The following is a 17,923-nucleotide window of genomic DNA, read 5'->3' on the forward strand; positions in this document are numbered from 1 at the left end:
AAACATTTCTAGGAATTTTTAAGAAGACCAAATGCCCTTGGGATTTTATCTCAAATGTATCAAATTTATTCTTATTTTCACTTTAGCTTTTCCTTGTAAAATCTTTTCTTGGGAAGAATGTAATTTGTCACATTAATAATCTACATTAAAAACATAGAGTAGCTTCCTTCTGGGATGCTTAAGTCATTTAAAAATTAAGCACCTCTGCATATTTAAAATTCAGATACTATTCCAGCATTTTTAATTCAATATAATGTGAGAATGGTGCATAATAATGAAGCAAATTAGTTTTCATTATTTCTGCCACACTGTTTAAAGCCTTTCCTTACATTTAAAATTTTGTCTTTATACAGCCTTATACAATGACAAAATACGGAACATTGTAAAGTAGGAAGAAAGATAAAGCCCTAAAGAATCAAGGTCATTGTTTGCCCTTAAAACCATAAGTGATTTCCAGATCCGTTTCCCAGAACTATCGATGGGTTCTGCGACTGCTTTCCTTGACTCAATAACTCTCTTAATAGAGGAAAGGGGGGAAACTGAAATTAACGATTAAGTTACTCCATCATAGACCAGTTTAAGAACTATGTCTCTGTTTGGAGGCATAAAGATGAGCTACCTTCAAACTTTAGGTGTCCTTGAGGTGTAACACAAAGTCTTTCCAATGGGTATGCTGGCTTGTATTGGTCTGAGCAGATCACTTAACATAGCTTCCACTTCCCTAGGACCCTTCTAAGTTATCCTCCTGGAGGGGCCCCTGCGTTAAAGTGGCGTCCACTTCCTTCTTAGTCACGCTTCTTTTACTTTAAAACAAAAAGCACAGATTAAAGGCCTAGAAATAGACGAGACAACCAAATGTCACTCACACTCCTGAATTGGATTCTAGGTAGAAAAGCAATATTGCTATAAAGGACATTACTGGGACGGTTGGTGACATTTGAGTATTCACTATCTCTTAGATAGCAGTATTGTGTCAATATTAAACTTACCAAATTTAATAAATATATTATGGTTGTAAAAACGACTTTATTCTTAGGCAATACATGAGTGTAAGTATTTAAAAGTGAAAGTCGTGATGTCTACAATTTACTCCCAATTGGTTATTCTTGAAAATAAGAAATATACATACCACACATACACACACACAAGAGAAAGACAAAGTAAATATAGCAAAAGCGTTAATAAATGGGTAGCTGGCTGTTCATTGTGCTATTCTTAAAACTTTTCTGTAGGTTTGAAATTTTTCAAAATAAGGAAAATACACATTTTTAAATATTAAGACATACATTAAGATATTTAACTGGGTAAGATTTTATAAAGATTTTATTTCTAAAAAGAGAGGAAAAAGAAAGGCATACCTGTGCATTAATGTGATGCATGCCTGAGGGTATTTAAAAAAAATGTGCCAGACAATTTAATTCATTAATGTCCACCAAGACCTTTTCAATCAAGGTACCATGAGTTCCTATAAATCACAAAAATAACATTAAGAGATGCAATAATTTTTACTTTTTATGTTTAAAAATTAACAAAATGTATATTTTTACTTATGTTTTGATTTAAAAACATTAGCAATTATTTAAAAAAAATTTTTAACATGATATAGGATTGGTCAAAATTCCTATAGGTGGCTCACAAGTAAAAAAGGCTGACCACCTCCCGTATAGATGATTTGTTTAATGCACTGGTTCTCAAACTGTGTTCCCATGGAACAGCTGTGTTCCACTTTCTGTGTATATCTCTCCTGCCACAGAAACTGAACAGTGGGGTGGTTTTTCCAATTTGCCAAAAAAAAAAAAAGATCAAATATAATTTTATCAATTTTATGCTTTCAACTCATAAATCCTTGGTACCTGATATTCCTATGTCTGCTAGCAGTTTCTAGCAGTTGACAAAATGAATAGGGAGCAAATCAATATTAACAAAGACATTCAGGAACAGCAGATTATCCTTAGCTCAGCACTGTTCGATTTTGCATATGTACTCATAGTGGTAGGTATTGTGCATTATTACATACCCATATTCTTTGCTAATAAAATTGTTTCTGATTCAAATTCGGAGTTAAATAAATCAACATTTCTTGGTTGTTTCATGAGAAGAGCAAGTGCTGAACAATCCAACACATTTGAAAGCTATTGACGTGGTGTCTAAAATCTATAAGGATTTGTGTCCTTAGTTTGTGTCCCAAGTTCTCCAAAGAGAACTTGCAATGTTAAAACCTGCTGAATGTAAAATTTTACCTTAAATGGCTTGCATAAATAGAAAGTAAAAGAGATTTTTTAGAAAGATTTAACATATTAGTGCAGTTAGTTCTGCATCCAAAGTAGTCTTCTTTTGACAAAAATACATTTTTAGAGTGCAAGTGAGTACTATATCTAAAAACCATTACTTCTTTCCTCAGAACTTCTATCGCCAGGCCATGGAAGAAGCCAAGAAAGAAGGCTATGACTTGAGAAGTGACGCCATTCCTATCGTGGCTGCCAAGGCCTCCCGGGACATTGCCAGTGACGTAAGAGCTGATCACATCCTTCCCTTTGCTGCGGTCAGGCCAAGGCCCTGCACCAGGGATCATAGCTGGGAGTCTCTGTAGTCATAATCCATGGATCTGTAGTCTTCCATCTTACCTTCCATTGTGTAGGCAAATAAATTGAGGATTTGAGACAGTAGGTAACCTGCACAAGATCACAAGCATCAAAGAGACAAAGCCTTGCCTGGAATGTGGTTCTATTGACTCTTGTCCTTTGGTCTTTGCTTAATAAGATTGAATACCTAGATTAAAGCTAGATAGACATCTGTTGAGCTTCTCATAAAACCTTATAAGCTCTTCTCAGGATACACTCAAGACAAAGATGCCAGGAAAGAAGCAGGCTTTTACAGAGTTCTCCTCCATGACTTGAGGAAAGACAGAGGATAGCAGAAAAGCTATGTGTCCTTGCTAAGGGGCCCACAAAATCAATTTTCCTTTACCCTGAAAATGAAGACCTCAGATTCCTGGACAACTTCAATTTTAATCCAAATAGTAGCAAATTGTCCATTTTTGTAGGTTTTTCTTTTTAATCATGAAAAAAACACATAAAATTTACTGTCTTAACCACGTTCAAGTGTATAGTTCAGCAGTATTAAGTGTATTCTTACTATTGTACAACAGACTCCCAGAACTTCTTCATTTTGCAAAATTGAAACTTTGTACCTATTAAAACAACAAAAATTGCCTATTTTTAAATTACCCCTTCCAGATTATTTGTTCAGAGGAAATTGTTTCTCTGAATGCCCTAGAAAAAAAGATAAATAAACCTCTCAGTTGAGTCCACCCACACGACCGACTTCTGAGACACTGTTTATCACTGTAATTAAACTCACCTTTTCAAAGTTCACTTTTTAATCACTTTTTATCAACATAAAATTTTGTACCACAATATAAAGGGATCGTTGTGGTATGATTCTGTGGAAATGTGCAAATGAGTACAACATCCTCTTTTTTGGGAGTAAGCATTTTCCAGTGTGTGGCATCTCAGCAGCACATGATGAAACTCCCCTAATGTCTTTTATTTATTTGAGAGAGAGAGTGAGCATGAGTGAAGGTGCAGGGAGAGGCAGAGGTAGAAGCAGACTGCCTACTGAGCAAGGAGCCCGATGATGGGGGGCTTGATCCCAGGACCCATGAGATTATGACCTGAGCTGAAGGCAGCTACTTAACTGACTGAGCCACCCAGACGCCCTGAAACCCTCCAATGTCTTAAGATTTCAGAGAAAAGCCTCATCACCAAAACAATGACAGGAAACAGCCCTCGGTGCTCCCTCCTTATTCACTGGTTTCTCTCTTTTAGTACAAATATAAAGAAGCTTATCGTAAGCAGTTGGGTCACCACATTGGTGCCCGAGCAGTACATGACGACCCCAAGATAATGTGGTCTCTGCACATTGCCAAAGTGCAGAGTGACCGTGAGTACAAGAAAGAATTTGAGAAATACAAGACCAGGTACAGCAGCCCAGTGGATATGCTTGGTATCGTTCTGGCCAAGCAGTGTCAGACCTTGGTCAGTGATGTGGACTATAGACATCCTCTGCATGAGTGGACCTGCCTGCCCGACCAGAATGACATCATCCAGGCTCGGAAAGCTTATGACCTCCAGAGTGACGTGAGTACCCCTGAGGCTGGTTCTGCACGTTAAAAGCAGATCTAAGACGTGTCCCTGGCTTTTTACTAAGCCAGTGGACTGGAATTTAGTTGTAATTTTAAACAGCATATGATTAAATGTTTAAAAAGAGTTTCCCACGGAAAGCACTACACTTTATTTCAGTTTTTCTTCCCCAGAAGTCGTATGTAAAAGAGGAAATAAAATATATATTGGTGATTATATACAGGTATATTTCTTCCTGGTGATTCAGGCTTCCTTTGCATGAATTAGATGAAACTGAGTTCTCAAAAATATAGAGCTGCACATTTTTGGCTGAAGAGGTAGAAATGTGGGTGTGGAGGGAGGAAGAAGTAGGAAGAGAAGTATATTATGCTAAGTTATTTTAATAAACATATTTTATACCTACTGAGAGGGAAATACTAAGATATTCCTGTCTTTTTCAAAACTGGTCATCTAATTCTTAAAAATAGTTAGCATGCACTATTGAGTAAAACAAAATGAATAATTAGGGTAATATCTAATATATTATCTTTACAACACTACATTATACACTTGACATTTTGTGATTTTGAAGGTGGGTATAAAGATGTTTTTAAAATTCTTATTACACAAAATGTAGCTATGTGTGGTGATGGTTGTTAACTAGACTTCTTGATCATTTTACAATATATACATATACTGAATCATCATGTGGTGCACTTGAAACTAATATGTTGTTACATGTTAATTATATCACAATTTAAAAAATGCAAGTCAAGAGTGTGATTTGCGAAGGTTAGCATTACTGCATGTTGAAACTCATTACTATAGTTGAATTTCACCTCTTTTCCCTTAAACAAAAAAGGCAAGAGGTTTTGCGACTGCAACACTCACACAGCATTGGTCTGAGTGTGGGGTCTTACTGGAAGCTATTAGAGTGCACTTTCCAAAGCTAAAGAAGCTCTGCTTTTGTGTAAAAATCCTGTAATACCCTCAAGCACGGGTGTCTTCTTTTTACAAAACTTCTTTCATCTTTCTTGGTCTAATCCTCTGTACCAAAAAATGCTCAGAGAAAAAAATTATTCTCAGGATTCAGTAATGCTTGTGAACGAGTGATCAGCTAGGCTGGGAGCTTTATCTGTTCCTCCATACTTTGGTATTTCTCTAGCCATTTTGTAACTACGAATCTGAAGCTTGAATTAGTAAATATGTTTCTTATCCACTGATTTGCAGAATTTATATAAGTCAGACCTTGAATGGTTGAGAGGCATTGGCTGGGTTCCGATTGGTTCCGTGGAAGTTGTTAAAGCCAAGAGGGCCATGGAGATACTGAGTGATAATATCTACCGTCAGCGTCCAGAGACACTGAAATTTACCAGCATAACTGACACTCCAGAGCAGGTTCTGGCAAAGAACAATGCTATGAACATGAGTAAGGTGAGTTTTTACTCCTCACTGTTAGATCGAGGAATTCACCATAGGAAAAGGTAAAAAAAAAAAAAAAAAAAAAAAAAAAAGACATGTTATGGCATTCCTAAAATTCCTTTAGGATTTAGGATACCTTTCAAAATGATTTTTCCATTATAATACCATAGTCAATAATACTTCAAGATACTAAATTATTAAAAGTACTATGTGCTGTAATTATTTCGTAATTGTGGAGTTTAAATCCCGCAACCCAATTATACTTTTCAGAATTGCTAAAGAATTTTAATAAGGAACGGTAATAACTGAGTCAGTGAAATAGTAAACTAGTAAGCTACATACTCTTGGAAATAGTGATTTATCTACATGGAAAGTAGGAATTTATGCAACTTCAGTAATTTTTCTTCTTTGTTTAGAGGAGAGGTGAGTGGCACATAGTCAAAAGAAAAATGTCTGTGAATGCCAAAATAATTTTTCTCATCTTTTTTTTTTTCCACAGCACTTATATACCGAAGCCTGGGACAATGATAAGAAAACAATCCATGTCATGCCAGATACACCAGAAATCATGCTCGCCAAACTCAACCGCATAAACTACAGTGATGTGAGTAAACTGTTGATCACATAATGAACAGTAAGGCAAAAATGAGCTGTTGTAACTATTTCCTTAGTAAAATGTTTCAACTAACTTATAAATCGGTAGAAAAGAGTTCTCTCTTGATTCAATGTTGGCCTGTGTGGTATGTCCACAGTATAGACCAGCCTTTTAGCAACAGGATATCAGGGAATGGAATGCTTATGGAGAAATACTTCAATGGGAATCATATTCCTACTGCCTTCCCCTACAGGTCAGTGTGGGTATCAAGTCATTACTTGATTAAACAGGCAGGTGATGTATTGGAACCCAGTGGGTTATCATGCCCTGTATTATTTTGCTGCTTCAGTAATGTTCTGGTTGCCATTTAATGTTCTTTGCAAGCATTTTTCTAAGCATCTCTTTCAGGACCAGCATTTTCATCAGGGCAATTCTTCTGAAAGCCTAGTCTACAGATTGATCATGGTCTGTGATGATACTCCACAGCAAAATGAGAAAAAATAAATACAATACACTGAGTTATTCTTAAATCCAAATATATTCAATTGGAAAATAATGTCCTTATTCTTTCTCCTTTTAAGATGGCCTTTCTTTTATATTATGACGGTGGAAGTAGTTTTTTTTTTTTTTTTTTTTTTACATTTGCTTATTTGGCGAAACAAAATTTTGGCAACCACATGCTGATCTTCCTCCCCCCCACCCCAATTCTTGAAATTGAGCAATGAGTAGAATCCCAAAGTTTAGAACATGTGCCTTAAAGTCCTTAAGCACCTATGAAGCAGTTTTGGAGAAACACACCCTCATACTTGATTTTGTGGATTTCTTTCTATAGTTTAAATGAGGACAGGGAAAAATCTAATAATAAACAGCTTTATTTTTTTATGGAAGGAGTAATGATTAATGACTCTCTTTTCTACAGAAACTCTATAAACTTGCTTTGGAAGAGTCCAAGAAGGAAGGCTATGACTTGCGTTTGGATGCCATCCCAATTCAGGCAGCCAAGGCTTCAAGAGATATTGCTAGCGATGTAAGTTGATGTTTTTGGAAGAGGCATTTCTTACTCAAAGATGTTCCCAAACGGCAGCTTTTATCATTTTTCTTGCCACAATTTTGGTTGTCTCTACAAGTCTCAATTTCATGTAGTGATTCCCCCATGTACAAAGTTGCAAATAAAAAACAAAACCACAAGATACTGTGTCCATTATACCTGTTAATCAGTCAGGGATAGAAGTATGGTCTTTAAGAATGAGTGTTTTATAGACACTAAAAATGGGTTCATATTTTTGAGCCTCAGAAGTTGAGCAGCAATTGACGCAGATGTTTGTAGAAACACTGACAGCACATGTGAGTCAGCCAATAAAAATGTGAATTCTTTCCTATTACTTCTGTCCATTTATTCTGGCATTAAAGGAAGACTAGATGATGGATGCATTTTAGAGTTTTGTTTCATTCTTTGTAACTTTTAGTGAGGTTCTCCTACCAAGATGCCCCTAACTGGTTGTAAGGACAAATTGAGAAGTTGAAGCCCTTTCTCAGCACTCACTTGTCTCTTCTCTGTAGCCCTTCCCTTCTCATGAGAAATGTCTCTTGAGGGTATCTAGTGCCCTCATTTTGTACCAGGGCTCCTTAGGATCCAAATCCAGGCTTTCCTTCTTCTGGAGGGACCCCATGCCTTAGATTTACACTTCATTCCTTCTATTATCAAAACGTTTTCTAAAAGAGCCCACACTATGATCATCTCATGGTAAAATAGACCATATTATTCTTGAATTTTAAAAGTATAGAATGTTAACCCAAGGCATGACTCTCTTACGGTGAAAGTTCAAAGATATAACAGGCTAATAAGGAAGATATTTTCTGGTGAGACTATCTAAATGTAGCCCATTCTCTCAATCAGGGCATTCAGTATAAATTCTATTTATAAGAGATATATTCTAAAATATCTTTAACAACACATTTTTAGGAAAAAAAGTAGCCACATCTTTAAGTAGATGTTTTTTAGATTGTACAAGATGTTTTATCTTTATTTATTAAGCAATCAAATGTAAAGTAGGTAGTGCAGTTTAATAGAAGGGAAGAATATAAGAACTAGTAGCTCTCACCTACTTTGTGATGTCATCTTGAACAAATCACCTAAAACCCTTCTAGGCTTTAGGTTTCTGCCTTTTAAAATGGGGTTGATAATATTAACCTTTCTCCGCACTGTGAAAGGAAAAATCCAAAGAAATAATGTGTGTATGAAATTATAAAATGTTATATAAATGAGATGTTCTTATCATTAGACTCATATCCCTTTTCTTTTTTCAGTACAAGTACAAGGAAGGCTACCGCAAACAGCTTGGCCACCATATTGGGGCCCGGAAAGTTGAGGATGACCCCAAGATAATGTGGTCGATCCATGTGGCCAAGATCCAGAGTGACAGGGAGTACAAGAAAGACTTTGAGAAGTGGAAGACCAAGTTCAGCAGCCCAGTGGACATGCTGGGGTTGGTGCTGGCCAAGAAGTGTCAGACCTTAGTCAGTGACATAGACTACAAACATCCCTTACATGAATGGATGTGTCTGCCTGATCAGAATGACATCATTCAGGCCCGAAAGGCATATGACCTTCAGAGTGATGTGAGTGGGTCTAATATTCATTACCATGTATTTATTTCTATTATGTTAACTTGAAGATTTAAATGGCTTTATTAAGCAGTTCACAAATGGGGCAGCAATCCATACAGCAAGTAGAAGGTAACTCCAAAGAGTTGTAAAATAATGGAAGGTTTTTATAGGAAGGAGGGTAGGACAAGGAAGTTATTAGCAAAAGAAAGGAAAGGATTGTTTCAGACAAGATCACCTTCCCTTAGGAGGAGGAGATGAGGGCTTATTAGGTGAATTACTTTTTTTCCCTTTCAGGGATAGAAAGCGTCCATGTGGCAGATTACCTCATTGGTTCTGACCAAATCAGCACATGTTTAAAAGATTTTTTTAAAGGGGTTCTAACTTTTTTTGTGCCATGGAATCTTTTGGCAGTCCTGTGAGACTAGGGACAGCTTCTCGAGACAATGCCATGAAATGCCTAAAATGCAGGATACATGTTTCAGAAGAAATTGATCACATCGAAATATGGTTATGAAAATATTAAACTGCATCTATGATGTCGTAATATGCATACTTTTTTAATACACTAAATAAAAGATCTAGCACTGGGTGTAATAACTAGTTTAATTACAAAGAAGTAATGATCATAAATATTTCAGGATGACTGCAACAACTGTAATAGGATATGAAAATATTTGTGATCTTTATTGCTGACAAAGTCTCAAATAGTGCTAATGCTACTATGATCTGTAGCCTATACTTATTGAAAGAAATGCTGTATTTCAATTAGAGGTTAACAAAAATAAAGATATAATATTTTTCCATTCAAGTTCATTGATGCCAGGTTCAGGATTGCTGGTTTAACACAACCTGATTTTCCAAATGAATTGATTGCATTATCATTTTTCTGACTGCTTAACTTAAATACCTATTACTTGTGCAAGGAAGTTTAAGAATGAACTATACATATTGAGACAATTTTTCTAAGAAGCTGAAAACAATGGCTCTCTAGAAATATGTGAGGCACTTTTGTTGTCAGCCAGTAGATTGTCCTTGGGACTCAAATGCTACCTCATTGGTATAGTAGCTCCTTGTTTTTTTGATCAGGTTCTGACAAGGAGGGACTTTTAAAGGAATGATAAACACAATGGCATTGTAAAAAAGAGTCTTCCCCAAAAGCCATACGAATAAAAAGAACTGTTACCTTTACTTATGAGAAAAATTCTCCTTTAGCCAATTATTTAAATTCAAAGAAGAAAAATGAAGAAGAGAGAAAATATCCTTTTTTATTTAAATTATAACACAAGGAAGGGGATTGAGGATAAGATGAATAAGAGTAAAAATACATGTACTCTTTGGTTTAGAAGCATGTATATAGAATCACATGAAGAAAGATGCCCTTTTTGCTGTCCCCAGAAAACACATTAGTTCAACATGCGATCAGCTAGCAGTGTTCACCTTTATGATATGTGGCTGGTTGTGAAGGCCACTGCCCCATGGGATAGGAACAAGGTGTATTCTGATAGAGTGTTATTCCCACACAAGGAGGAACAGGCAATCAAATCTGAGAATAAATACTTCCAGTCAGGTGGCAGTCACTGATTTCCTTAAAATGGGTTTGCATCAATGTAATTGCATATTATTAGATTTTACGAGTCTTTAGTATATGTGCTGCCAAAGTGAGTGCAGATTTTATTAGTCTTTAAACCAGAAAACATTGGCTACCTTCAGGGACAAAATGTTTGGCTAGCCACTCTGCACCAAAGTCAGTCAGTTCTGTGGGTCTTTCCAGAAGTTCACACAAGTAAGATTCAGCATTATACATTGTCTCTCTGCTAAATCAAGATCAAACACCAGGCTGTCGAGGTAATACTTGACATTATTTCATTTTCAGGCTATTTACAAGGCTGATCTCGAGTGGCTGAGAGGCATTGGATGGGTGCCCATTGGCTCTGTAGAGGTGGAGCAGGTGAAGAGAGCTGGAGAAATCCTGAGTGAAAGGAAGTACCGCCAGCCTGCAGACCAGCTCAAATTCACATGTATTACAGACACCCCAGAGATTGTCCTCGCCAAGAATAATGCCCTGACGATGAGCAAGGTGAGTATCCAACCGTTTCCATTTCCTGAGTCATACCTTCCATGGACTTGGCTCATAAAGTGAGAAATGCCCTCAAGGGTTTCCAGAGAAAGGAGATATAATGGGCCTGATTTTCATGCAGGTCTTCAACAGAGCCTCTATTTGATTTCTAGTTGGGCCTGCATGTGCTTAACACTGTATCCCCTCATTCTCTGTGTGCATGAGGAAGCATAGCCTGGGATAATTTCTCTAGAGTAATGCACATACCCTTCTGAGCAGTGATGTGGAGACATCCATCGATCTGTTATTTTCCCTGTACATTTTCTTTACCGCAAAATGTGTTAAATTTGAAAATTAATGTATGGGCTTTAACAAAGGGTTTTATCTCACTTCCCCCATAGCATTTATACACAGAAGCTTGGAATGCTGACAAAGCCTCCATCCACGTGATGCCGGACACCCCAGAAATCCTACTGGCCAAGAGCAATTCTGCCAATATCAGCCAAGTAAGAGGTTTCCTGATTGTCTCTTAAGCCTTTCTAGGATTCATTAAAATACTTTTTCTGCCTTACACTTTCCTGTCTGGAATTGGCCTCTTGACCTTTCCAAAACATTTTAATCTTTCTGTTGTGTATTATCCTCCGCCTAGAAACTTTACACCAAGGGATGGGATGAATCAAAGATGAAGGACTACGATCTGAGAGCTGATGCTATTTCCATCAAAAGTGCCAAAGCCTCAAGGGACATTGCCAGTGATGTAAGTGCCCTCCATCCAACCCCTTTTGGTGTCACATTGCTGAATGGCCACCGTGAGGCTGGTGGGCCACATTTCACAATTGTTTCCACATGTATCCCCCATTCCTGCTTCCTACTTTCTAAGACTTTGTCCCTTGTTCTCACAGAGAAGAATAGCACAGTTTGGAATTGTAGCTAGAGGGCTGCACCAATAAAGATATATGAGTATGCTACAGTTATGCTTATGAGAGTGTAAAAGAGTTTAAAATTATTAAGAGATGCCAAAATGTTTGCCATATGAAATTCTTACCCATTTGCTTGTGGGTGTTCACGTTTTCCGTAGTTGTCAGCATGCGTATGGTCTTAAAACTGGTTTTCTAAGGCTCTATTTCTCTCCTTTTAGTACAAATACAAAGAAGCATACGAGAGACAGAAAGGCCACCACATTGGAGCCCGGAGCATTGAAGATGACCCCAAGATTATGTGTGCCATACATGCAGGGAAGATTCAAAGTGAAAGGGAGTACAAGAAGGAATTCCAGAAGTGGAAGACCAAATTCAGTAGCCCGGTGGACATGTTAGGCATCGTGATGGCCAAACAATGTCAGACTTTGGTCAGTGACATTGATTATCGAAATTACCTGCATCACTGGACATGCTTACCTGATCAAAACGACATTATCCAAGCAAAGAAGGCCTATGAACTGCAGAGCGATGTACGTAACACAAACTTGGGGAGAGATGGAATGAGAGGACATAGATTTATTTATTGTCTAGGTAGTGCCTCGATGGACCCCTCTGTGGATAGACTCATGGATTATGCACTGCATACCCCCAAGCGGGCACCACTCACATTATCTAATACATAATCCATGGTCAGGAGTTATGTCCTAGGAATCAAAGAATATAGATGAAGAACCCAACTTAGGCCATGTCTTTTATTCCCTGGCGTAGATTGCAGACTGTTTTCATCATGTCATCTGTACTTTCTGGCAGTGAAAATATATTGCAGACAAACATAAATTATCTGAATATTTTTAAAGTAACTGCCACTATTATACTATAGCCAATACACTATACAGTTTTCTGCAGTCAATTATTGTAGGATTAAAATGGAATGAGATTCAACCAAATTTCCTTTAAAAGTGTTGTTAGTTCTATAGGTTTTTTTGGAAATATCAAATAATTATGAAATTCAGCATTATTATGACTTTATCACTCTTCACAGCTAGTATACATAAGTATGTTTTTACAGATGACTCTGTCATTGTTATTAAAACCCCTGAGTCCTATAAAATCTCAGGTCCTACTTTTTCAGAACCCCCATCTCCTGTGCTTATCAACCCCTCACTCCCATGGACTTGACTTTTCAATTAAGAGATGGTGTGTCTAACCATGGACATAATTTCTGTCTCACATCATTGTAGAGCGTATATAAGGCAGATCTGGAGTGGCTGCGTGGCATCGGCTGGATGCCAGAAGACTCCGTAGAAATGAACAGGGTGAAGAATGCTCAAGGCCTGGTGAATGAAAGACTTTATAGAACGCGGCCAGAAGCCTTGAAGTTCACTTCCATTGTTGACACGCCAGACGTTGTCCTGGCAAAAGCCAATTCTCTGCAAATAAGTGAGGTGAGAACCATCCTGTTACCAAACATGCCTTTTGCGGGACTCTGTTCTCACATTATGCCGCCCAAACCGAGCACGTGGGCTGTTCCTCTTGGAGGACTTGGAGTGACAGGAGCAACTCTAACAATCTGTTGGCTAGTTTGGTAAAGGCCAAGGTAGAACAAATATTTCTTTAACTCCTATTAAATGCTAAAACCTGTAGCATAATGCTGCATTTTAAATGGTATGATGTTGTATTGGTCAGTGTTCTCTAGAGAAATAGAGCCAATAGGGGATATAGATATGTGTAGATATAGATATATGTATGTACATGTATATATGTGTGCTTACATATGCATATGAGAGAGGTGTGGATAGACCTGTAGACTCTGTGTACACACACACACAAAGAGATTTAATTTTATGGAATTGGGCCATATGATTATGGAGGCTGGCAAGTCTATAAACTCAGAGTAGGCTGGAGACCTACAGGAGAGTCGCAGTTCAAGTCCAAAGATGGTCTGCTGACGAAGTTCCTTCTTGCTCTGCGGAAGTCAGTCTTTTCTCTATTAAGGCCTTTAGCTCATTGGACAAGACCCAGCCACATTACAGAGTGTAGTCTGCTTTACCAAAGTCAACTGATAAAAATGTTAATCTCATCTAAAACCTACCTTCACCGAAACAGGTATAATGATGTCTGACTAAGTATCTGGGTACTGTGGCCTAGCCAAGTTAACACATATAATGAACCATCACAAACATTAAAAAAAAATTTCCAGGTTAATTTCTAAGGCTTAATGTTTCAGATATCCACTATTAAAATAAATAAAATAATATTTCCCTTCTCTCCACAGAAACTGTATCATGATGCGTGGAATAAAGATAAAACCAACATCAGCATTCCTTCTGACACGCCAGTCATGCTGCAGGCCCATATAAATGCCTTGCAAATCAGCAATGTAAGTAGCATCAATATGAAGTGTAAAAGCCTTTATAGGACAATATATGTCAGCTTGTGGGGTGTGGTATGATGGACAAATTACCTAACTTAGAGATATATACAGCTTTTGGTGCTAGACATTTTCTCTTTAGCTTCCATTCCCAATGCAATATGAATGGAAATTCTCTCTTTTAAACATGAGTTTAGAGCCATGGATATCCACCAAAGAGTTGGGATATCTGAATCCTACTGGGGTCCTCCTTTCAATCTTGAAAGCATTGTTCTATATCCAATGTCCACAGCTCAGTTTCATCATCTATTAATTGAGAATAATGAAATCCCTAGTTAAATTTCTCTTACTTGAGGGAGTATGAGGTAACAGTCTCTTTTATCTTTATAGGTTTTTGATTGATTTAGTACAAATACAAGTACTGCAACTGTCTTGCTTGACATTTCAAAGCCATTAGAAAAGCGAAAAGACAATTTTTAATCCTATCCAAAGAGTGAGATATATATAAATATCTATGTGACATCCCTTTAGCAGGGATCTCTGAAAAGTCAAAAGGCAACATTAGAAAAAAAAATAAAAAAAAAATCTGACTGGACCTTTCATGATAACTTGATGAAGATTTTCTAGCTTCACAGTTGATTCTTACTTTCCACGTATTGCGTGCTGGGGTATTTTCAGATGTGTACCATATTGTGATGAAGATAAATATTCAAACATTGAGTAGATCTGGATGTTTAGCTTTAAAATTTTAGTCAGAAGTATCCTGTACTCCGTGAAGGAAATAGCCAACAATCAGAAGAAAAACTCAGAAATGACTGTTTTTCCTTATGCTGTCTTCATTTTCGTTATGTCATATGATTCATATTTTGGGTACTTTGAGTATATTGACTTATTTTCAATTTTTGTAAACAAACCTGTGTTTTTCCTCAATAGAAACTTTACCAAAAAGACTGGAATGAGACCAAGCAGAAAGGCTATGACTTAAGAGCAGATGCCATTGAAATCAAACAAGCCAAAGCCTCCAGAGAAATCGCCAGTGAGGTACAGCCTCTATTTCCTTGTGGTTTTTCTCTTCCTACAACAGATAGGGAGAGTATTTTGTAAAAATTGGGTTTTTTAAAAAAAATCTATGTAAACAAGTTCATTTTGTTTTGCACTAAAGACTTTCTCTATTTAAAAACATTAAAATGGAATGAAACACATTAAGGTTAGCATAGACGAGGCATTCGTATAAATAATTCTAAGTTGTTTCTAAGTAGAAGTAAAGCATGACGAATCTATGCAGAATTCTTGGGAAAAATTCAGGAACCAATATATTTGATTTTTGACCAGTGTCATTTTATCCCCCAAATATTTATGACATTCTCCATAAATATAGACCACAGTTGAAAGTTTCATAAAAGACTTAGGGCTGAAAACACATTATATATGTAAGATTTTTTACTGGAGGCTTATGTGTAATGCTCTCAGTAACCTTTTGAAGTTCATTTAATAGTAATTTAAAAACTTAGTCAAAATAATTATCCTACCAAGCTCCCTACCTCCCACCCCCAGCTCCAAATCTTTAAGCAACCCTGTTCCCTTTCTCTGGGTTTTTCTCTATTTTTTTAACTCCTGTATCCACCTGTTTCTTCCCTCTTCTCATTTTTATCTCTAAAAACAATAGCCAATCTATAGTATCTGCCTTACTTCAGTTCTCTCTCCCTCCCTCTTGTCCAAATTTTTCTATGCTATCCAAATAGAGAAAAGAAACAGACACTAAATTGCTCTGGTCCTAAGATACTTAGGTGTGGGCAAGATGGAAACTCTTGTCTCCAGGCCTTTTGTTGTCATCTGATTCAAGCCAATGACCTTGTTTTCCATTCCTGTGAAATATACACCTTTTTTTATCTGTCTCCAAAACCACACAAATGACTTTTTCCTACCTGAGGTATTGTTAGTATTCTTGGGGGACCATCTGACTTAATGTTCCACTTTCCAGGCAACCTTGGAGACCAGGATTACACCCATTGTGTCTTATTTTCCACATGTGAAATATGTGACAATAATATGCACTTCACAGAGATGTTGTGAAGATTAAATGAGATTGTAGTTGCTATTACTCAACCATTTTTAACTAAAAAATTCGGTAATTTCACATGAATCAACCCAATTATATTTGAAGCACTTGAAGTAGTGTCTGGCATATGGTAATTGCTCAGTAAATGTCAGCTATAATTTTTTGTAATTACTCTTATTCACCATACTATTTCCCTCCTGATTTCCTCATGTTCTCTATCAAACTACCTAAAATAGCCCTATCCATTTTCCTTAAAGTGAACTGAAATATGTAAGGACTGCCAGTGTTGAGCCAAATTTCTATTAAGGCAAGGAAAATATTCTGAAAACATTTAATGAAAACTCCTCTTACTACGTTATTTTCATATGTCTTTTTCTCTTATTTTTCACAACTTTAGTACAAATACAAAGAAGGTTACCGTAAGCAACTGGGCCACCACGTGGGTTTCCGCACCCTACAAGATGATCCCAAATTGGTATGGTCTATACATGCTGCCAAGATCCAGAGTGACAGAGAATACAAGAAAGCTTATGAGAAGTCTAAAGGAATTCACAATACACCGTTGGACATGATGTCAATTGTTCAGGCCAAGAAATGCCAGGTCCTGGTTAGCGATATTGATTATCGCAATTACCTGCACCAGTGGATATGTTTGCCAGATCAGAATGATGTGATCCAGGCTAAGAAGGCCTACGAACTGCAGAGCGATGTGCGTATATTATCACCAGACTCTTGGAGAGATGTGTGTCTCTGTATATCATCATGGTGTATTCCCTAGGGACATAATTTAAGGGGTAATCTTAATAGAATTTAACATAATCTGTACATTTCATGGTGGTAGAGTTATTGTGAACATTTTCTGTCTTATAGAGGATTCCTTCTCAAGTGGCAAGGCCTTACTCATTAAGACAAAAAAATCACTCTTATTCTGTAATTAGTTACAAAATTTCAGTCCCAGTTGTTTTAACCCATTACATGTGCATGATCGGATATCTAAATTTCAGAAATAAATGTGAACATAAGGCAATGTTGGATTTTAAGTTTATCCCGCACATGTAGGGAAAATGTATGTGTATATACTTATATATAGATAGAGAAGTGTATACAAATAAAAGTATATATCTTTTCCTCATTATATATGCATTTAAAGACCTTAGTCTCCCAAATTCTTACAGATGTTATTCTCAGCAAAAAAGGCAGATTTCAAGTGGCGAGCACAGAAGCTCAACCTTGTATAAAAACAAAATTATGTGCCATTGCTGTCATCCACAAGTGGCCCTTGTCAGCCCTGCTCCAATTCCTGTAGGATACTGTGAACTTCTCCCAGCAATGCATGCCAGGGATGTAGCACCCAAATATTAATATTTAATGTTGATCCTTCTATTTCATGGGATTGGCCACCCAGCTGATTTAGATAGAGGGAGTGTGTGGCCTGCTGGCATCGTGCTGTCATGGGCAGATTTGACTCCTCTGCACTCTGTGGTCCTTTTCTTCATGCAGAACGTGTACAAATCAGACCTGGAATGGTTGAAGGGTATAGGATGGTTGCCGGAGGGTTCTGTGGAAGTGATGAGAGTGAAGAATGCCCAGAATCTCCTGAATGAGAGGTTGTATCGTATAAAACCTGAGGACTTCAAATTCACCAGCATTGTTGATACCCCTGAAGTCATCCAGGCAAAGATCAATGCTGTACAGATCAGTGAGGTAAGCTGGGTTGATGATACATTTGGACATACTGAAGAAGTCTCAATAAGAATTCTGACTGTGAACTT

The 17,923-nt window shown here is 37.2% G+C and overlaps 1 protein-coding gene across 1 annotated transcript in view; it reads left to right on the forward strand.

Moving 5' to 3' along the window:
* Positions 1-17,923, forward strand: part of NEB (nebulin) — a 196,655-nt gene that overhangs the window by 91,511 nt on the left and 87,221 nt on the right. The window contains exons 72-86 of the mRNA XM_088021705.1: positions 2,402-2,509; positions 3,828-4,139; positions 5,352-5,555; positions 6,043-6,147; positions 7,058-7,165; positions 8,446-8,757; positions 10,619-10,822; positions 11,203-11,307; positions 11,451-11,558; positions 11,940-12,251; positions 12,963-13,166; positions 13,997-14,101; positions 15,026-15,133; positions 16,549-16,860; positions 17,652-17,855. Of these exons, the coding sequence (XP_087877831.1) occupies positions 2,402-2,509; positions 3,828-4,139; positions 5,352-5,555; positions 6,043-6,147; positions 7,058-7,165; positions 8,446-8,757; positions 10,619-10,822; positions 11,203-11,307; positions 11,451-11,558; positions 11,940-12,251; positions 12,963-13,166; positions 13,997-14,101; positions 15,026-15,133; positions 16,549-16,860; positions 17,652-17,855 (2,811 nt within the window). The remainder of the gene's footprint in view (positions 1-2,401; positions 2,510-3,827; positions 4,140-5,351; positions 5,556-6,042; positions 6,148-7,057; positions 7,166-8,445; positions 8,758-10,618; positions 10,823-11,202; positions 11,308-11,450; positions 11,559-11,939; positions 12,252-12,962; positions 13,167-13,996; positions 14,102-15,025; positions 15,134-16,548; positions 16,861-17,651; positions 17,856-17,923) is intronic.

Source organism: Eumetopias jubatus, unplaced genomic scaffold (genome assembly GCF_037043125.1).
Source record: "Eumetopias jubatus isolate StellerSeaLion01/CBP00866 unplaced genomic scaffold, mEumJub1_p1.0 scaffold_3, whole genome shotgun sequence".
Classification (NCBI taxonomy): domain Eukaryota; kingdom Metazoa; phylum Chordata; class Mammalia; order Carnivora; family Otariidae; genus Eumetopias; species Eumetopias jubatus.